The sequence below is a fragment of the Aquila chrysaetos genome, chromosome 18 (genome assembly GCF_900496995.4).
Source record: "Aquila chrysaetos chrysaetos chromosome 18, bAquChr1.4, whole genome shotgun sequence".
NCBI lineage: Eukaryota > Metazoa > Chordata > Aves > Accipitriformes > Accipitridae > Aquila > Aquila chrysaetos.
The window spans coordinates 7,393,285-7,415,580 of record NC_044021.1 but is presented as its reverse complement, the minus strand read 5'-3'; the positions used below and the strand labels follow the sequence as shown (position 1 = coordinate 7,415,580).

Below are 22,296 nucleotides of genomic sequence, written 5' to 3'. Positions count from 1 at the left end.
AAAAGAAATACAAAGAAATGCTATTTTAACATCTTTAAAAATCCAAAAGATTTTGTCTGAGAGCTAGGCAGACATTTAGTTCTTCTGCTTTCAGGCAGATTCCGGGCATATCAGACAAATGACAAAGCTTGAGACTGTCAATACCTATCTATATGGCTCAACTGTTCAACACTGGGAAGACCAGAACTGATCAGGAGATTGTAGCATGGACTCCCCATAAACACAATACATTAAAACCATACTCTTTTGCTGCATGATACATGTTGTACAAAATCTTTTCTTTTTGAAATTAAATCCTAGGTTTACCATTTGCAACATTTCCCATCTTTCCACAGACGTTTCAGTTGCAGTTTAGCCTCACTTATTAATTCTGCTATTTTGTGGGAATCTGTCACTGATTTCTTTCTCTGACGATGGCTCAGCACTTTCAGCCTGTCTCTTCTTATTTTGGGTGCCATCTGTGCTTTGCATTGGCCGCCTATTGTTTAACCTCTAACTATATTTATGATCAGACCCATAGAAGGACAGAAAGAGGGAATGGGTTGCTCTGCGGTTACAGTGGGAAAACATTTTCTTTTCTTGGGATCAACCTGTCTTTTCAAAGATGTACCATAGCATTGCCCCATAGTGCTGGGGGGAGAGAAGTAATGATGCAACCACTTTATCCCCCTTCTGGGTAGCTGTGCACTAAAATATGCCAGCCTGAGCACACCAATATGCAAAATTGCTTCAAATCTTATTCCTTTCTGTCCATCCCCAAACAAGCACTCTCTTCCCCTTGCATCGTGAAAGTTGTGACTGGGCACTGGCCAAGGACCGTGATCTGGTACTCCTGCCTTGAAGAGTAACTCAGTGAATGGCATCCTGCAAGGACTGCACAGATTATGCCTCTTGCCGTCAGTACATCAATCTGCAAATATGCTCATGCATCACAGGAGCCAATCTGAAGAGTTTTAATGAAAATTTGGGGGTATGAAAGATACACACAAGGTGTCAGTTAGAATTACTACTTAATTGAGAGCTTAGATTTCTTGCTTTCTCTGTCTTAATTGTTTATCTCTACCTTAAACCCTCATACTTAGACTTTTTCCACTCCAAACTGGTGCTTTAAACTCCAGCTTTTCTCCCCTTAACATAGTTTTTGAAAACATGTTAACAATTTATACAATTAGCTGGAGACGAGTTTGTGAGGTGGGGGTTGTTTTTGGGGGGGGGTGGATTTTTTTGGTCATGCATAACAGTGGACATGAATAGTATAGAAGCTGAAAAGACAGTGTGACAACAATTTGGATAATGAAGCAGCATGTCCATTTGTAGTGAAGGCAACAGTTTAGGGTTTCACCACTGGGTCACAAGATCTTCCACGCTTAATTTTGTCTGTTTCTTCTTAGCCTTAATTTCTTCTTCTTTCTGTCAGTCCAGTCGCGAAGCTGCAACTCATACTGGCTGTTGCTGGCAATTTTGTCTGTAGGAAGATGATCGCATGTGGCAGTGGATTGGTTAGTAGTACTTGGCTTTCAAGCCTGATTATTTCTATAGCATATAGACTTGGATGGTTAATTTTAAATTCCCAGCTCAGAAAAGACTGACCATCTAGTCTGTTAAAATTATAAAGTCTTTCATAAGGATTTAAAATCATTACGCTAGCTGTTCACCTAATGTAAGTCAAGGTAACTCGACTGATTTTAATGGAGCTACTTCAATTTACACCAGCCAGTCATTTGGCCAATTATGTCCTGTTGTGATAAGGACAGAAAATGGCAGAATTTCAATCTATCCTGGCTGTGACAAATGACTGGAAAGGCTGCGGTAATGATGGCTGGGGAAAAAAAAAAAAAGACAGACATTGAAATATTCTTGCTCATACACTTGTGATCCTGCTGTCTTTTCCAGATAGCACATCCTTTCCCCTTAGAAAATGTCCAACTTGACAATTACAGGCAGAAACCACTAGGTGCCAGTGTTACCCAGACATCAGGAAAAGACTGTCAGTAACGTTAAAAACAACATGAAAGCCAACTCTTTAACTGAAAATAAAGGTTCTGTGTCTTTTCAACTAAGTAAGACTGCATTAAGGTTTTTGAGAGTCACTAAATTGATGCACATTGCCAGAAACGCACACCAAAACAATCTGATTGCAGGATGCATTTCCATCGAAACCCCAGATAGGTACACAAAAGCTGCTATGCTGCCTTCAAGGCCTTATGGATTACACCTAGGATCATAAGGCAGAGTCAAAGTCTGCATTTTTCAAAGTACATGCAGCTCAAATATACGCTGAGAATAGCAGTTGACTGCTAAGATAGACATTTTACAGGAAAAACTTGGTTCAAATCAAGTTTGAATTCATATTCCAAGCCATATCTGAAGTTTAGTTTGACCCATTGGTATATATCAGAGTTTTCATCTGGGCTCATCCTCATCCTTGTCATGGTCCTCTGAAAGCTTTCCCTGCTAAAAGAAATGTAAATCTTCTATTTAAGGAGCCGGATCAGCCGGAGACAGCTGATTGCTTGTGCGTGGGGATTGTGAATGCAAATCTCTGGCTAACCTGCACACAGCTCATTTGCAAGAGATGAATCTCACTCATTTAACTTCAGACATCTACAGTGTAGCTGTTTACATCCATGCCAGTCATCCAGATTTTTTTGATGTGGAGAAACAGTCATTTCCTGGGTATGATTCATCTGGCCTATTTCAGAAACCACCTTAGCATGAGATCAACTGCAAAACAAGTTTAGATATTAGCTCAGGAGCTGAAGTTTACACTGAAGGTATCTTAAGTTACCTCAGATTAATGCTACCAAAGTGATTTTGCAATGTTTAATTTTTAGTCAAATCTGATGGTTTGCTTTTGTTCTTTCGACAGCCATTAGACTTTGAAACAAAAAAGGCATACACCTTTAAAGTCGAGGCCTCCAATCTCCATCTTGACCATCGGTTTCACTCGGTGGGTCCATTCAAAGATACTGCCACTGTGAAGATAAATGTGTTGGACATGGACGAACCTCCAGTTTTCAGCAAGCCTGTGTACACCATGGAGGTTTACGAGGATACGCCTGTGGGGACCATTATAGGTGCAGTGACAGCACAAGACCTCGATGCCGGCAGCAGCTCGGTTAGGTAAGAAAGCTTTTCCTCCTTCAGTAACCCTCAGACAGCCCAAAGTGCTGCTGACGGTCAGACTCGGTGCCGAAGAGCTTAGTAAGAAGATATAAAATGTTCCAACTCTGTCACCGTAACAGGTAACTGATGCTCTGAAAAATACTGAAAAGACATGCTAGTTTGGGTGGGTTATCTGGAAAAATACATTAAGTGCCGACAGCTGCTTCTCATACAGATCATGTAAGTTACCGTGCACTGACCTGACTTCAGAGATGGTGTGCTCAGACTAAGGAAGTAAAAACATTGTCTTGCCTGGTGTCTGGGCCTTCCGCAAAAGCGGCTCTGAAGTACGGTAGTGAAAAAAGGAGGTTGTACACGTTACGTCTGTGTTACACCCGTGTTATACAGTGAGCACTGCCCCTTTCAACAAGAACCACTTCCTCTCCACATCTGGCAAAGAACAAATGCTTTCGTAAATAATTGATACGTCTGTCTTGGCTAAGGCCGTGGGGACATGACTGCCGACCAACATGGCTGTGTTCAGCAGACTTCAGCGCAAGTAAAGCCCTGCCAGCAAAACCTCTCATTTACTGGTATAGCTTATTTTCCTGTAATAAAAGGGAGAGGGGAGCTGTTAAACAAGTGTAATATATTGATTTTGCTGATATATTTCCAGCCACATTAAAAACTACAAAGTGAACCAGACTCAGGTGCCAATAAGGAAGCTCCTGTGCAGACACGGTCTAAGATGCAGGCAGTCATTACACATACTTCTAGTACCGATTCATGCTGGACCTACCTGACTTCAGGAAATATTTTTATTCCCAGACATTTATGAGAAATATTGCAGACGTAATGGAAGTCATCAATCTTTAAATATTAATGTTTATCAAATGGGACTATGATGAAATAGGAAAATGCCACTAGTGTCTACCAAGTGCATACGCATTCATATATCTTTTAGTACAAATTTAATTTGGACCTTTTAACCCATGTTTATTAACTATGTATATTTTGACCCAGTACTTATATTCTCAAAATGTACAATAAACATGCTAGATGATACATTGTAATCGTATACAAATGTTTAACAAGTAACAGTGACTGTTTAGCTCCCGCTTTGTCAATTCACTGTTAATTATTGCTTAAAACTATTACTAATGTTGTTTGTTGCACTACTATTTTTTAAAAAAATACATTTTTCATTGTTTTCTAATACAGAAATGTATTTGTTAATGAATTTGTGACATGTTCCTTCCCTGACAAAGGATCAAAACCTTCACTAACAAAGACTGAAGTGGGAACCTTTTTCCCTGGTGGTAGCCTATGAAAATAGCCCCACTGAAGTCAATATTCTGTTGAAAATTATACTCTTGCAACCAGCTAGCAAGCCTTTAATCATATTGTTGAGCAGTTTTTCATATGACAGCAGAATCATTTGAATGTATAACCGCTCCTCAGTGAGAGTTTTTTATTTCACAAACCCTCCTAGGAGACTCAAGTGCTTTAGTTACTGATCCTACATTTGCAACTGCTCAAGAAAAATCATCACCTCACGATGGTTTCTCCATACACTGTGCTCACTGTAATACTGAATCCTAAGCTGCTTCAAAGTGTCCTTGTCTGCCTTTTTTAACTCTGAAATCATTACTTGGGCGTCCAAATGCCCATCTACAGTTAAAAGATCAGGAATATTATAAAATACCCTTACATTTTAGTCTCACTGCTCTACTTGCTGACCCCTTACACCGATAAACTATGGAAGTGCTCCCAGGGTCACTTCTTATGAACCGGTTCAGCTGGTGCGTGCCCATGGAAAAACACAAACTATGTCCCAATATTACCAATTTCTCAGAGGGACCCGTTCCTACCCAGAAGTAAACGACACATTGAATTTGGTGGACTTTGGAGGGAGATACTTTGCTTTAAGGAGAGGGATGTGTTCCACTACGCCAGTTGACATGCTGAGAAGATTAAGCTGGAAACCTTCCATGCAGCTCTCTTGTGGCTTTGTAAGATCACTTATTTCTCTCAGTTTCCATGTTTCAGTCCTGAAATCTCTTCCTTGGCTCTCGTTTACCTGAGGATGTATCTGATTCTCTGTATTCAGCTTGATCTCCAGCTCTTTGAATTTAATGATAAGATTGTTACTAATTTATCGGAGATCTGACGATGCTCTTGTGTTCTGGAAGAACCTACCTGTATCCAAATGCTGCTGACTAGTCCAAGCAGAAAAAGAAATTATATGCAATTGTTAGTTACTGATGTATTAGTGTTCAATATTCCATAAGTTTTATATCCTCTAACTGAAAAAAAAGTACATGACCAGAAGTTAGAAAAGCATAAATTAGTTTGAAAGAGTTGCATGTGATTACAACTTCTTAATGTTTCCTAACCAGTTATGCTCTTTCAGCTGTGTAAAATGTAGATCGTCTCATAGATGTAAAGAATGGCTCCATCAATTTCATCACATTTTAAAGAAGGAGTCCGACCATCTTCTGAGTAAATATGCCCTCTAAACAAACATGGAAAAGCAAGTAATGTTCTTTGAGGCAACGGCCCATACAATTTGCTGGGTGGCACAGTTTCTCTACAAAATCATTCATTTTCTCTGAAATGTTTTCCTAGAGCAGTTTAGCCATTAAGATGTCCATTACGACAACAATAAAATCAACAATCTGCCAAACAATAGAGACTGGGATAAAAGACCAGTCTGCACAGTACTCAACAGAAGGCAAAACTCTGGAGAACAAAGCAGGCTAGAACAGCTCACATGAAAGGAAGCAGCACTAGTCACAGCAACTAAATCCATGTTATCACACAAAAACTTTAGCTCTGTTGTGCTAGACACATCAGGAAGGGGGAGATAACAGGTAAGAATGAAGACTGGATTCAGCTGTTAGAAAAAGAAAAATATTTTGCTGGAAGCCATCGAAAATGGTGAGGTTTATATTATTTTTCTCTTTTCTCCTGTTACTGGAATCAAGTTTTTGGACAAGTCGGGAATTTTAAAATGTTTGTTTTGTGGGCTGATATTTGTTAGAGATGGTGAAATGAAAGGGCACAGAGCGCACATTCAGTAAGAAACAGGAAATTAAGCACAAGGAGAAAAGGGGCCGCAGGTATTCAACACCTGCAAGGGTGACTGGCTTTGAAGCTCTTTTGGAACATTACCCTAGTGCACCTAATTTTCAAACTGTGTTAAATCTGGAGTTTATGTGTCTCAGGAGAGCTATTTTGTCTATTCCCATTTTATCCATAGTGCTGCAAGAAATGCTCAGCATAAATGTTGAGATGAAGTCCTATGTACTTTGTAGCCATTAAAAATCCCAAAGCACTTCTGAAAAGAACAATGATCTCATGTTCTTCTCAGAATCCTCCAGTTTATAATGGTTACAAGCTGTCTGGGAGAAAAAAAAAAAGCACCTGTGTTGCACTGTATTACAATGTATGTAATTGGTAAATATGCAAATGTTTTAGTAAAGATCCTTGTACTTCTCGTATAAGGAATTTTAGGACTTCCTAAAAATCACGTTTATGTGTGTCCATACAGCATGAATGTTATAGATAGAGCTGTCTAAATAACAAGAAAGTGCAAATGGATGGCAAGACTGAGTTATCTGCAGTACTTTCTAGAATAGTGAGCTTTATCTAACAGTGTCTGTGAAGTTCAACAACTTTGCACTGACACCTTTGAAGTTTTCAGATTTCCTTGGAGTTCATCTTCTGGCATAAAGCATGAAAGGATTATTGTCCCTGATGTGAATCCCAGATATGACTCCAATTACAATGAGTTTCATATTCCGTGCCAGAACACTGCCCTTCAGATCTTCTCTGCTTGACTCAGGAGTTTTGCTTTATGAACCGCAAGAACCACTCAAAGCAGGAAAGCCGTGGGGACTGTGCATTTTCCTATCCAAGTCCAGAGTCATGAAACCATGATATTAAAGAAAGAAAAAAGTCATGTGTACTAGTCACAGGTCAATCCTGCCCTCAGTATCTTGGGGACAGGACCGTATTCCCTGCATGTGCCTCCAAAGGAAAAGCCTTATTTATTTTCTGAACTAGTTCACAGTGGTCCAGAAACTTTTATGGATATGTTCTGTTTTCCCAGTGCAATACTCTGTTATGTAAATGTCAAGAAAACCTACAAATAGTAGGTTTCTTCCTGAATTCTTAAACACTTTATCTTAATGTACAGGCACAAACAAGATGAATTGAAGTGACATATGTAACAGGAAAGTGCTTGACCTTCCAATACCATAATTCTTCTGACTTTTTTTGTGTATACACTTTTTGAATTTGCTTTTTCCTCAAAAAAGTCCCATCCTGTGACATCAAAATGTATCTTATAGTTACATACATAGATAGAAAGACTGGGACATCTAGTTCCAGCATCTCAAGCCTCTTCATTTAATAACAGATTAAGTGATAGCTATTTCTCTGTGTATGGTATCATGCTGGAGGGGAACAAGATGCTTTACCAGTTGGTTTTGCACAGACAGAAGATGGTGGGACTCCGGAATTTTGGTTCCTTTTTAGCTGCTGTAGTGAGTTTTGCACATTTCTTGCTCTGTTACCTCCTCTCTGTTTCTGTCACAATTTTAGCTCTACTCCATCCCTTGCCTTTTCCTAAAGTCCTAGTCTCCTCAACCACTTTTAAGACCTCTGTTCCAAGTTCTAATTTATCCAGGCTAACCAATTCAAACCCCTGCACCAGTACCTCTCAGTTTCTGCTGCAGATCCCTTGCTGTATTCTTCCATCCTTCTACTAGCCCACTGTTTTCTTATATCTCCTGTGCTCTGGCAGTCTAATACCAGTCTCCTATTTCACAGTCCATCTTTCTTTCTCCCACAGCTGGTTTCTGCCTTTCTTCTCCTGAACCACATCCCATTACCTTCATTTGCCCTGCACTACTGCCTTCCTTTCTTCTGATGATGACAGACGTCTTTTTTGATCTCAGTGGCTTGATGTATTTTTTCTCTTTGTTCCAGTTACTTTGATCTTCTTTCTGGAACTATAGAAACTGGCTTTCTATCCCAACATTTTCTCTGAATCCCAAGGGGTACATTTGGCTGACACATCTGCTCTTTCCACACTTGCCTCCCTAATTTCCAGTCTCATTTGGCTCAGTGAGCACTCAGCTACCAGATACTCAACAACATCCCTGTCTACCTACCTTCCAGCAATGCTGGAAATTATATAGGACAACAAACTGCTACTTCCTCCTGCTGTTTCACCCTGACTTTCTGACTCTTCCTCTGTTTTCTTCTCTGCCTCCTAGACTTTGTCTTCATGACCTCAGGCAATCACATCCTCCACTCCATCGTCCCCTTCTTGTAAGTTCCTCCCCATACGATCCCACGTACTGCTCTGCCATTCTCTAGGTTTGAATGAGCTGGCTTGCTCCTCAGCAACTGGGTGCTTTTAAGGGACTGAACAGAAGGGTGACTTCTCTTCAAACACAAGGCAGAAAAATCTGCCTGTTCTATGTACAAATTGTCTTTCAAAAGGAACTGTTTTCTTGCAGCTTAATGAATTCCTGCTCTTCAGCAGAGTCACAGACACTGACTGTATCTCTGCTTTACCTTTACTGTGAAGCAAGATGTGTATAATAAATTATTATGGTAATCCCCTGCATAGTAGTTTAAATTAATACGTTTTATTTCACATTTGCAATGGGTTAGGTGCGCACAAGCAGACAGTTACCACAGCTCAGTTGACAAGTGACTCAGTTGTATTAATTCAAGGACTGTGGTCCCTTGGTTCCAGTGATCAGCTTGGAGCTACTACAAGTAGCCGCTACAAAAAAAAAGTGCAGATTTGTTTTAAACTTAATCTTAAATCTATAGACTTAAGACTGAAAGGATCACACACCATTCTTTGGTGGGGAAGGTAAATGTACTGTCGCTCATTAGCCCTCTGTGATGCTGCAGCATGTTCACTGGAAACAGCCAGGCACTTGAGCTGAAAAACCCTTCTTTGTCATTCTGGAGCACATGCAGACTGACTTTTTGATCTGTGTGGGTTTTTGCAGAACTGGCAGGAACATGGTACAAAAGTGAGTACTTTCTGGCACAAGCCAGAAAGCCTGTGCTAGAGGAAAGTCAGAGCTTCCCAAATAAAAGATTGCTAGGATTCATTTGACATGCATAAATTTTCCTAGATCGACTCCTGGAAGCACTTGCAGCATGAAATCCTATTTCCTAAGTCCAGCAAGTCAAAAGCAACTGAAAACTAAGTTTAAAACCGAGAGAGGCCAGTAACCTTTAGTTACAGTCAGTAATTCATCAACTTACTGAAGCTTGTGAAAAACAGCAAGTCATCTTCAGCTGGCATATGCAATCATATTAAGCTATAAAATGTCAGTCAGGAGTTTAGAACTAAAAGTAGATCCAAGAAGTTTATGGACTACGGCTTTCAGTGAATGACATGTTTGTGAGAGAAGTGGATGCTGAAAATCAAGAAGTGTGCATTCAGCTCCAAGGCAGAAAAGAACAACTTGGCAAGGAAAGCTTTTAAATTAATTGAGAATATCTAAGAAGCCAGAGTGAGGGGAAAGGAACAATATGACCATAATAGTTCTGGTTTACTTTGCAGCACTTGTACCACCTGGTGATGTGATTTTACAAAGCCAGTTCGCATCCCAGAGGCACACATTGTAATTTTACTTCAGCTCAAATAATAGTCTTCCTGATTTTTGATCAAGGGCTCTTATTCCAAATTTCTCCAGCAATGGATTTCTTAAGCGTTCCAGAAAGCAACTGTGAGATTAAAACAGAGGTTTAATGGCTGCAGCCATATCACCTCAATCTGTGAACCTCTCAGAGCTTGACAGTAAGAGAATTACTAAGGGTCAACGTCTAAGAAAAACTTATGTGCTACAGGGAAGCATGTTAGTTGGTTATTCTGCACAGTGGTACACAAAGTCAAACCTGAAACCATCTTCCTAGTGTAAAATTTAGTTTCCCAACATTTTTAATTAAAGATCTTACATCCCTTTCCAGAAGAATAACTATTTTAATCATTGCAACCTACTCAGATTCCAAGTCCTTTGAATCTGAATTTCTCCTTTAGGTCTGCTTGTAAACATTGGCTTTACTTTCCTGTCCTAAAATGCTCAAGTTTATTATTATGTTTAAATAATGATTGCATATTGAGTTTCTTATACATTTGGTAATATTTTTTTTTTGCTTCCAGGCTTGTTAATGAAGTTTAAGCAACAGGGGTTTTGAGATTTATACCCTTTTGGGGATCTATGTGTTTGGAAGTTTCAGTCACATCCTGACTGTAGATGCAGACAGATCTCAGATACTTTTACTGGGTCCAGTTCTGGGTTCCAAATGTACAAAAGAGACATGGACATACTGGAGAGAGTCCAGCGAAGGGCCATGAAGATGATGAAGGTACTGGGGTATCCCTTCTATGAGGAAAGGCTGAGAGAGCTGGGATTGTTCAGCCTGGAGAAGAGAAGGGGTCTTAACAATGCGTACAAATACCTGAAGGGAGGGTGCAAGGAGGAGGGAGCCAGGCTCTTTTCAGTGGTGCCCAGTGACAGGCCCAGAGGCAATGGGCACAAACTGAACCACAGGAGGTTCCCTCTGAATATCAGGAAACACTTTTTCACTGTGAGGGTGACCGAGCACTGGCACAGGTTGCGCAGAGAGGTTGTGGAGTCTCCAGCCTTGGGGATACTCAACAGCCGTCTGGACATGGTCCTGGGCAACCGGCTCTAGGTGGCCCTGCTTGAGCAGGAGGGCTTGGACCAGATGACCTCCTGAGGTCCCTGCCAACCTCAACCCTGCTGTGATTCTGCGACTTCCATCTTTTCTAAGCTGGAACAGAGAGTGTGGAGAATAACGGCACAGGATCATCTGAGATGGCTGGATGTGAAAAGGGAGCAAGATAATCTAAATACAATGCTGAGGTACGTGCAAACACAAAAGAAAATAATTGAAAAGACTGCTGTCAGCATTCATGTAAATAAGTCGTCTACAGATTTATAACAACAGATTATTTTAGGCAGTAGATCTGAAAATAGTTTGGAGCAAACACAGTGCAGAAATTCCAGCTCCGGTAGGAGGAGAGAAGAACCAATTTTAGAGGCAAATGATGGGACCTGACTTGGCTCAGGTCAGACCATCAGCATGCAAGGTGGAGCAAGGAGGTGCTTATCCAGCAACTTTTGCCTGTGGGAAAGGCCCTCATGAAATTTGTAAAACCTTTGAAAAGGTGACTCCATACTTATATTGATCTCTGCAGATTCTGGGTTCCTTTATACATGCAAAGGATTGAGAAGGAGAAACGAAAAAGGAAAATGCAGCAGCTCCTGCAGTGTCTCTTACTTTATGAGCGCTTCACAAAACCAGCTTCAAGGCGACAATGCAGCCTCCAATTCCCGACTTCACTGAGTGTTTCCTCTTGCAGATCCAGCTGACAATTCAAGTGAGTCCCAGCTGACGATCTAAGCAAGCGATAAAGCCTCTACTGTGTGCTGCAGTTTTCTCTGGAGTCAGCAAGATTGCTGTTATTTGCTTTTTCTTTGATTGTCTCAGCATCAGCATTTTACTTCAGCTTTTTTCTGGGGAAAAAAATGAGAGATTTGTTCAGATTTTAGTATCCAAAAGATATAGAACAGAGCTAATATTTACATGATGCAAAAGCAAAGCAAAGATTATTCCTATTGAATTTATGCCACTAGGCCTGCTCTCCTCTATAGCAGCTATGCTACTTATTGCCTTAGCACTTTATCAGAAGGCAAAGCTTTTGTGGCCAGGCATGGGAACAGAGGCCCGGGAAGCATCTCTGTCTTATCCCGCGGTGTTTAGGTCGGATGGACGCAAGTACAAAATAAAGTTTCAACTTGTACTGAAGCTGAATATCTGATGGAGTCATCGCATCCGTTTCCCCCCGCCTCAGCTTTCTTACAGGTTGAGTGGAGGGGTCCACTCAGACTCACTTGCTCCCTCTCTTTCTCTACTCACTCTGCCCATTGATAGGGATACTGATACACATCCAGATGCCCATCCCAGCATGCCCTTTCCCCACCTAAAACCAGCAAAGCAGGAGCCCCGGTCTCCTCTTCACCAAACGTGAGATGCATCCTCCAGTGCCTGGGTCCCTCCCGGACCGCGGGTGTCGCGTCCTTCGTGCTACGGGCAGGATGAGGGTGGAAAGAACAGACCACGGGCAGCAGTGCAGAGGGCCAATGTACACCTTTCAAAACCAGGGTGAAATGCTGTTCAGGGCCTATAATTCGTGGTGCTGGTAGAGAAAGTGCTCTGCCTCTTTCCCACCATGGCAATATTGACTGCTAGGCCTGGAGTGAGGGGGTTAAGTCCAACGTGTCTTCTACTGCGGCGCCCAGTCCAAACAACCGAGACTTAATTAAACTACAGGACAAAGCTTTCCATCTGCCTGGTTGTCTTGCAGTTCTGCCTGCTCAATAAGGCAGGAAAAACGATGTTAAAACTGAATAAAAACAATGTATTTTCCAAATGACAACGGCTTTTGATAAGATACTCAGTTGGTAATGAGAAATGCAGAGCAGACAATGGAGCTGACTGAAGGGTTTGATAACCAAATGAACAAAACCTTTCAAAGGAGAGGGGGGAGGAAGCACAGGAATTTGTAGACAGGCAGAACTGGCAGTTTGGAAGGGCTGATAACTGAATTGCAGCACATTTTATTTCCTATATTGCCTAGCGTGTTTTACTAAAATTCATATGTAAGATTTATAAGGCTTATGAAAAGTTTAACAGCTTCCCTCGCTTGACTCCTACCCATCGTTACAGTCTGGCTGTCTGCAGCCACTGCTCCCCTGTCAATTAATTCTGCGTAACGGTCTATTTTCTCCAAAGGAGCAAAGTATAATTTGTTTGCACTGATGCTACTCATTCCAGATCAGGTAAGCTACTGACTGTTAAAATCACTAATCCTTCACCCTCCTGACTGAAAACACAGACGTATGCAGACATGTATGAAGGACTGTGAACCCAGTCATGTAGTAATGCAGAAGACTCAAACCGTATTTTTTCATGCGGAAGATTGTGTGTTACACAAAAGGCACGAAGATAAGCACAGACACGGGACATTCTGACAAGCAGTGTTTGCTCCTTCTCCCAAAATGTAGCAAATCCATCTGTCCTTCTCTAAAGCATCACTACCTGATGTGCTGTATAGTTAAGATTCATTCTGGGAAGGCTGGAATACAGCTCACAGGATATCAGTCTGAGAAATTATACTGCTGAACTCCTTTGGAAAAGGGGACAGGGGAGTACAACAACTTACTTGGGTTTCTATCAAAATAATACAAAAATTCTCTGCTTTTTAAGCCAAAATATTTTAACAAATGCAAAGTTATCCTTCCACTAAAAGACTAGACACATTACTTCAGTGGGATCTTCAAAACCAGTCAGCTTGGACCATTACAACAGCTTTACAGCAGTGCTGAGTACCTTTGAAAATCTCTACAAAAGCATAAAGAAATATGGTGTTTTGAGTAGCATGATGAAAGAAAAGTCATGGTAAAACTGTCAGAAATATTTTAATAGATCATTAAATTGAGGGTTGTATTTATTTTTAGGTGTGGCAAGTGTGATGTTGTATAATACGGAAGACAATTCTGCCACTTATATAGCATCGCCCACACAGGCATCTCTGGTTTTTGCTACCTGTGAACAAAGCAATGCCACTAAGACCTTTCTACCTACGTTCACCTTGTTGTTTTTGTGTTATTATATGGCAGTAAAGGCACTTAGAGCAAGACAGACCAGCTACATTGGCTGCTCTTTTCTGGTTGCTTCTGAATATGCAACCTTGAGATGCTCATTTCAAAGCAGCGCCCATGAGAGGGTTATTGGCATCAGTTCTGCAAGTGCAACTGCCCATTAACCCAATCTGTGAACAGGTTAGGTTAGAAACCAGCTGAAACCAAACTATTTCTTTACAAACTGGCCCATTTCATTTTAAAAGGAAATCGCATTTGGGAGAACTGTAGGACTAATACTGTTTGGGAGCAGGGAGGGAGGTGAGGGTACGAGATAACCACTTAACCTGGAACAGCAGCAGAAGCCCTTTTGTGACTGTGTCTGACTGGGCGCTTAGAAGATATGTTAAGATTTAATGGCAATAGTTAGACAGTAGCGAATGGCGGTGCTAGTTCCTTTTTGCATTTCAGCTAGAGTTTGTTTTTTGTTTGTTGAGGCTGTTTGTTTGTTGGGGTTTTTTTCTTCATTCCTAGTATCCCCTGAAAAAAAAAAAAAAAAAGTATTGAGTTTATTATGTATCTGCATGGGTAGAGTTCTTCTGGGATCCAGCCGTTATCCATGGGATTACCCAAAGGATAAGATCTGACAACAGACCAGCCAGGGTTTCCTTTGGTTTGACCTCTAACGCCTCAGCAGTGTTCTGAAGATATTCAGCAAAGGTACAGAAAGCTTCTGCTCCCATTAAGGGAGATGGCTTAATAAATTATTTAAACATATAAACAAAAAAAGGCAACCTAGCAGAACAGCATCTGCCACTTTGGAACGTTACCACGTCCTTTACATTTGTTGGTTAATGACAGGAAAATTTTACAGCAAAACTTCAAATGTTATTTTGCTGTTATTAGCATTAGATTTTTCTAATAACTCTTACTATGACAATATCAGACTATGTTTTTATGTGACAGTAGATAAGTTTGACTGGATTTACTTCCTCCAAGCAGAATATCACAGTGTTAAACCCAGGTTATTAAAACTAGGAGTTCTGCACAAGACAGGTCCTGTTTCTTTTCATTATGTTAAGAAATTTATTTTTTTCAATATTTTTGTTATTAAAAGTTTTATTCTAGAAAAAGTATTTTTTATTAAATATAGCTAATATTTTATATATGTAATACTTTGTATGCATAGAGCACAACAGTTGCTGGGTTGTACAGTGTAAAGGGCACAAAAAATATGAGAAGGAACCCCGTGGTTGTATTAACACAGGACAACATGAATGATATGCGAAGACTATTGTCTGCTCCTGTTAGGCAAGTAGTGCATTACACCTTATTTCATATTATCATGCTGCACAGAGGAGAAAAAAGGATATTTACCTTTGCTGCTCTTGTAAAACCTCGTGAGACAGCATTTTTAAGTTAATAGAAAACCACAAGACTCAGAATCAAGGGTAATCTTTAAATCAAATGAAGGTATGAAAAAGAAATTAAAGTAACTTAATACTAATTCAAGTGCTGCAGCCTTGAGGAAGACTTTGGAAATCTAACTATCCTATTTAGCCCTAAAAGCAGATTACTCAGATGACTCTATCATTTAGCACAGGAAAATAAAATGTTTTGTTACATCTAATTATACTTGTTTGAACTTAATGGCTTCCCTAAACATGCATGGTATATAGGGGACTCATTTTAAAAATCCTTGATTGCACCTTTAGTAAAATTACGGCAATCACTCCTCAGTCTTCACTGGAATGGAAGATACTTCCAGTAATCAGCAGAAGAGTTCAGCACTTACATTTGAGAAGAACAATAAAGAACTGACTTAGTGTTTCAAATATGTACGTATGTACATATGCTGATACAATTTTTTTGAGTCTTACACAATGATAACTCAGTCAATGGATCGTCTTAAGAATTGCAGGAAGAAAATTTCAGTGGCAGGGTGGGATTTTAGAGGACATAAATTTGTTTGCATGCTTCAACACATTACATTCTCTAACATTTTGATCTCAGGCTTGACTTGAAGTCTGCATTTCTTGTTTCTCATTGTAGGAGTGATTTTTCTGTTTCTTTACTTTTTAATAACTGCAATCTTAAAAAAACACTTTTATGTTTATATTTTAAAATATTTGGAACTGCATCTTAGAGCAGATTTGTAACTGAGTATGATTAGCATGGTGATACTGTTTCCTGTTATGTATCAGAGTTTAGCATTGCAGGGACTAATAGGATTATTCAGTCCATCTTTCTAGAAATTTCCCTTACTGCACAGTCTCCATTACTTTATCCAACTTAGCTTTGTAGTACCAAGTGACAGAACTCGTATCATTCCTCTTGTGTGCAGCATAATATACATCACTGCCAGAAAGATTTTGCTGCATAACATAAATTTTCCCTTTCTTAATTTTGCCCCTCCGCTTCTCTGTGCTGAACAAAATCATACCTTTCCTTTCTCAGTGTTTAAGCCCTTCAGCTATCTGTAGACCATTATCATGTCTCACTTTTTTCATCTCTTATCCAAGCTAAACATATTTTAGTTCTTTTAATCTTTCCTTATAACCCAGAATGCCTAGACCCAAGACAGTTTTCCTTTCTCTTCTGTAAATTCCCTCCAATTTGCTGATATCTATCTAGTGACATGATGCCCAGGACAAAATTCTGTTGTAGAGGTGTCATTTTCTCGACACCTAGTTATATGCAGTGTTCCAGCCACAGCACATGATTATTCTACTCATGAAAATTCCTTTGGACATTCAGGTAGACAAATCACACGTAAAGTCTCATTTGTATTCTTCCAGTCCCTCACCCCTTTTGCCACTCGTGCTTTAATATTTCTTTCATCTATTTAATTATGTATGTATTGGAATTACAAAAAATCCTAACTGATCACAATTCCCAACTGAATCTTATTATCTTTCATTTATATTTCTAATTTTTTTAGGCTGCCATCTATTATTTCTGATATGATGGGTGGTATTTAACTGTCCCAAGTTGGCATGAACTCTGATTTTCCTTTACCTGCAGTTCAATATTTAAATAAAACTTAAAGTGAATGCAGTTTAAACAATTTAAGGTCACGTACAGAAATAGTGATCTATCACATTACAGAAAATTGTTATTTCATCCCTCACCTTTCTTTGCAACATTTTTCTCCCCAAACCCAGTGTTCTATCTCACTAGGTGCCAGAGTAAGAAATGTGCTTCACATCAGCAGAGCGTGAGTTGAGACAAGTTGAGATATTTTTACAGAGCACCTCTATCAACCAGGTTATTTGTCTCAAACTAAAAAAATCAACAGGAATTTTTGAGGAAATGTTTATTCTGCACAAAGGTACAATGATCAGAAGCCATTAACCTTCAAATGCCGCGTTTCTGGTTGTGCTGAGCTCGTATTACCACTGCCTTTTTTAACTTGAGGATACTCCTTGCAATGAGGCACCAAGTAATTTAATAAGAAAAAGAAGAATCACTTAAGTCCATGTCTTCTGAAGTCAGTCACTTAGCTGTCTCTGAGGATCTTGGCCTACAGATCTGGTATTTTACATGATACAAAATGTAGCCTTCAGTCACAGGAGAGAAATTACCAGGACAGTTATCCTTTCCCCCTTTGAAGGGCAACGTTGACTTTGTCTTACGGTTGTTGTCGCTGTTCCCATTTCTTCCCACGATCTTTCCCCCTCAAAACAGAAGTGTGTGTTTCTGTGAATTCTTTCATTCCCTTAATCATTTAAGATTCAGAGTCCAGAGTAGCTAATTTGCATATATTAACATTTCATACATATCGCCCATTTGCTGCTTATCAACAGACCTACTTTCAGTACCAATTCTCTCAAAGCAGTCAATCTGAAACCTCTCAAGGGGGTCGTATTAAACCACTTTCCAGCAGTAAAATACACCAACGATTCAGCGTGGACCGAGCCGTACCTCAGCCGCCTGAGCTGCCTGAGCCGAGACCTGCAGCACGACCGGCTCCTCGGGTGTCCGCAGGGTGACACGAGCTCTCCCAGAGGTGCCTTACCCACCTGAGAGCTGCGGGCACCTCCTCCTCCCACCACCGGCCAGCCGTAGGGGCTTTCCAGGGTGGCTGGGCAAGGATGCGGTGCCTGGGGGAGATCCGGAGGGACCGGTGACCCCATGGACGAGCATCTTCAGTGAAATGAAACTTAAAAAGAGCGCGGCCAGTCAAGAAACTACAGAAAGTGAACGGAAGGATCTTTCCTCTTTCCAATGCGGTTCAGTTACAGAGAAAGGCATTGGGTACATACTTGTAGTTGGAAAAAGTGGTGGGTTGGAAAAGCATAGTTGAAAGCATAGTTTGTCTTAGAAATGATACTTCTTTTTATCCCATTGCGTCAGGAATTATCTTACATCTAAAATGTTTCATTCCAGTTCTTGGGTTTGACAAACTGTGGCTAGAGTAATAAGATGCTTTCTAAACTGGGCTTGGCAGCCAAATCATTCAGAGTGTGCACAGAAAATCTGTGCTCTGGGTTTTCTTAGATTCACCATCTGGGTCTGCTTAGGTACAATTTTGCAACAGAAATTGAAATACAGACAAAAATATTTATACTGATGTGGGACAGATGATGTAGGACAACTCTGTATCAAATACAAAAATTGAAGGAATGATGTAGGACAACTCTGTATCAAATATAAAAATTGAAGGAATGCCCCCCCCCTTTTTGTTGTTTGGGCATTTTCTTTTCCTTTTCTTCTTTTAGGAGGCTGGTTGCAATTACTGTTACCTATTTGTGGAACAATAAAACAAAAGGGAAAGCCAGTAATTAAATGTTAAATGCGTTGCTGCTCACTGAATTGGATGATTCCTTTCCATTTTCATGCCAATTCCAATTGAATAATGTGCTTTACTCCTTCAAATGATTTTCTGTATGCATGCTGTTGCAGCAGGAGCAAATTTGGTCTGCACGCCTTTAGCTTAATAGCATCTCTAGGGGCGTGATCCATGCTCCCCTTCCCTGCTCACTGTACAAACAGTGACAAAGGCTGTAGACAGTATCTTTTCTTCACTGTTCCTTTCAGCAGCTTGAGCAGGACAGAGCTCTTCTCCTCATGCTTACTATCACTGCACCATTCCTATCATCTGTGTTTTAGCACTCTTTAAGGTTTTACTTCTGTGGCATTTGGCCTTAATCCTCCCAGTCTAGCTTTGAAGCAATCTCCTCTTCCTCTGAAATACACACTATGCCTTACCTTGCTCATTTCCTGGCTTGAATTGTGTGGCTGTAATATCAGGAACAAGTTTTAAGAACTGCATATTCCATTTCAGACGGTTAGAGTTTAGCCGTGTTACCAAGTGCTCCATCTATTCATCTTTCAGGTCCAGTATCAGAAAGAAAACTTTCTGGAAACAAATATTTTTTCTCCAGATTTGTAAGTCCCCTCATGTGTCTCACAGGCAGTGATATGGCAGAGCTACGCAAGACTGTTCCTGCTTGTGCTCTTACTTTTTAGGAGGTATGGGTGTATATAAGCAAGGTATTGCAACTCTGCTCCTTTAATTTGTCTCTGAGACCTTTGAGTCTCAAATGACGTCAAAGCAGCTTGTCTGAGACCTGGATGCTGCTTTTCAGTATGGATGGATGTAGCTGTCAGCTACACGAGAGTAAAAGCAAGGATAAATGCACTGGGGTGCATCTGGGCTAGGAATGCACAGGAGAGCACTTAGACTTTGATATGACCCAGCTTTCACCATGCCAACATTGTGCAGCTGGCAAATTTTTCTGGTACCTCTTGATTCTCTGTTAGTTCTACTTCCTCTACATTTATGACATCCTTTTCAGAAGAAGACCTGAGAGTGCTTTCGTCACTAGAATGATCCCAGCAACCACAACCACCTCCTAAGAAGATGTCCCTATGTTCTTGAAAAGCATAGAATAAAATACTTAGGCCAGTACTTTGCTGCTGTCGTTCTTTGGAGGCAGTAAAACCCTATCAAAAGAGAGCTGAGAAAAGAAAATGATACTGAGTACCGATGGCGGCTGTAATATGTTTTAGCTGGTGGATATATCGGCAGAAAATTTTATAATATATGTATGTGTGTGTACATGGAATGCAATGGAGATTTGAGTATGAAACCATAACAGCTTAGGTTGTTCATTTGGAAGGTAATACTAGCAAGACTCGAATACTCAGGTGAATTTTGGAAAACATTAAAAATGGCTATTACCTTGTAAAGGACCTTGTAACTTTCTCCTAAGCTCCCCTTTTTGAGCTAAGCCCAAGCTGCAATATGCCTTCCTCTGCAAGTTTGGGAACAGCTGGTGAAATCCCCACTAAGGACCAATGCATGGGCAAACAAATGCAAACTCTGCATTGTGTTTAAGCAGCAACTAAAAAAAAAAGAAAGAAAAAAGAAAGATGGTAATATGTTGTAAGTTGTTACACGCTGTTATATGATCCCTCTGTTGCATTGTGTCACCACTGCTGTCACTATCAAGACAGAACAACAAAGAAAGTCTTTGGCAAGGTTTTTAAACTTTTGGTGAGGATGGACCCCCACTGTTCCCAAGCCCATCTGTGCTAGGCAAGGGAAGTCTTCCCCTCCACATTTTTAAGACCAAAACCGCACCCCAAATCCTGAGCTTCACAGCCTCCTTAGCATCCTGCCACAACCCATCCCTCCTGAGCATGTTGTCACGCATGTTTCCATAGCAGCAGGAGGACAGCTGTCCAGTTCTTTTATTCATGGTATATCAGTCTGAAGCAACTACAGTTGTCTGCTTAACGGCTCGGAGTTCCTGTTATCCTCACAAGGGTGATCTGCTGTCACTCAGGTATTCAACAGCGCTCCATCAAGCACTCTGCTATCTACCTTCTGTGCTGCAGCTAGAGTTGATACAGTCTTCCCCACTGTCCTCCGCTCTTCAAAAGACGAGCCCTCTTTCGGGGGAGTGCTCTGTAAGAGCCCATAGGCTATGCAGAGCCTCACCGCTTAGCCAAGAGGAATGCAAATTATTCGTGGAGCTCTTAAGATGGGAGTGCGTGTCTTTGTGAATGCTCTGGATGAGAGTCCTACAGACTTGACTCTTACCATTTTATAAACCAAGTATTTCCATTCTGGCTCTTCTATCCTACTTGAGGTACAAATATAGCTATTCTTGAGAAGAGACAGACAACATTAGCAAAGGTATATCCTTCCACACTTATCCCACACACCCCTGCCTTCACTAATATAATCTGGAATACAGTCTTCTGCTGGGAACAATATTCAGGGAGACCTATAGTTCAAAGTTTCTTCCCTGTCAGTGAATATAAACTATATGTCAATGTCCTGGTACTCAGAGTTGCCAGGCAGGCCTCTTCAGATGTTTCTGAAAAATAATACTGCTGTGCCCTGTGTCAACAAGTAAATTCTCCCTAACTTTTCAAGGAGGGAGCTGCCTCTTCGGATTAGTACAGTTATCTATGATCTGTCTTGCAGGCACTCTGAGCAGTCAAACAAACCAACCTCAGTTGCTTCAAACTGCTAGACCATGACTAGAAGATCTAGACAGCTGTCCTAATACCAGTATTTCAACAGTGTTCCTCTCTGTGTCACAATCTAACAAGAAATGTCAGGCTTTATGTCCCAGATACCTGGGTTTATCTCTGGAAAGTTACAGATTTTTCTGGTTGGAGACCCTTTTGCCATTTGTTCTGTTCTTGAAGACATTTTTTCCAAGTAAAAGACAAAGCTCAGGCAATACTATCGGCCTTAGAAAAAGACTAAGTGTTGCTGTGCTGCTTACAAAGAATCTTACAGTGAGCATCAGACTGCGTGAAAGAGTGCTTTTGGGCTGTAAAAGGAAACGACATTTCTTTTAGGGCCTCCCTGAAAAGCCCCCCCCCCCCCCCCCCCCCCCCCCCTTTGGGGATGGCCCCAAAATTTGCCTTTGAAAAGCAGCCAGATGGGGTCCCAGTCACTCTTTTACTAAGCCTTACAGACTTCCTGAAGTATTTGGGAGCAATGCTATGTCCAGAAGAGCTGTCTCTAAGAGGATCTTCTGCCAGATATGTTTTCATGGGTACTGCACATGGACAACCAATGGAAGGAGGAAGAATGGCTTCTTGTTTGCAGTTTTTCCTGTAAATCTCTCTATTTTATGCAATACATCTCCAATACTTCCTCCCACTCCTCTTCCCTTTGTAGTCTAATCGAATATATAGCCTCTTAGGATGAGAGGAGCTGAAATGACTGGCTGTTCCACCCCTAATTTTACCATATGTGCAGCACATGGAGAGGGAAGGAAGGGATGACCTCAAAGATAATGCCAAAGTTAAAAAAAAGACTACCAATACTGGCATAATAGTTTCCACAGTGTTAACAGAGGCGAAGACAATGGATTTAGAAGAAGTGCTACAGTTCTGTTTTTATCAAACTGTTCAACTCCCACAGATCCCACTTCCAGGGAAGCCGAGAGGAATTCTGCCATTAGTCTCAGCAGGAGTAGTGCTAGGCTTGCAGTGCTTCTTGCGGACTTCG

General features: G+C 40.7%; 1 protein-coding gene across 8 annotated transcripts in view; it reads left to right on the top strand.

Moving 5' to 3' along the window:
- The window catches only part of CDH12 (cadherin 12), a 391,065-nt gene that overhangs the window by 340,453 nt on the left and 28,316 nt on the right, over positions 1-22,296 (top strand). For all 8 annotated transcript variants that reach the window (XR_003927396.1, XM_030042002.1, XM_030042001.1 and 5 more), the window contains one exon: positions 2,870-3,123. Coding sequence is in view for 7 of the 8 variants with exons in the window: in XM_030042002.1 (XP_029897862.1) it covers positions 2,870-3,123 (254 nt within the window). In the remaining variant the exon portion in view is untranslated. The remainder of the gene's footprint in view (positions 1-2,869; positions 3,124-22,296) is intronic.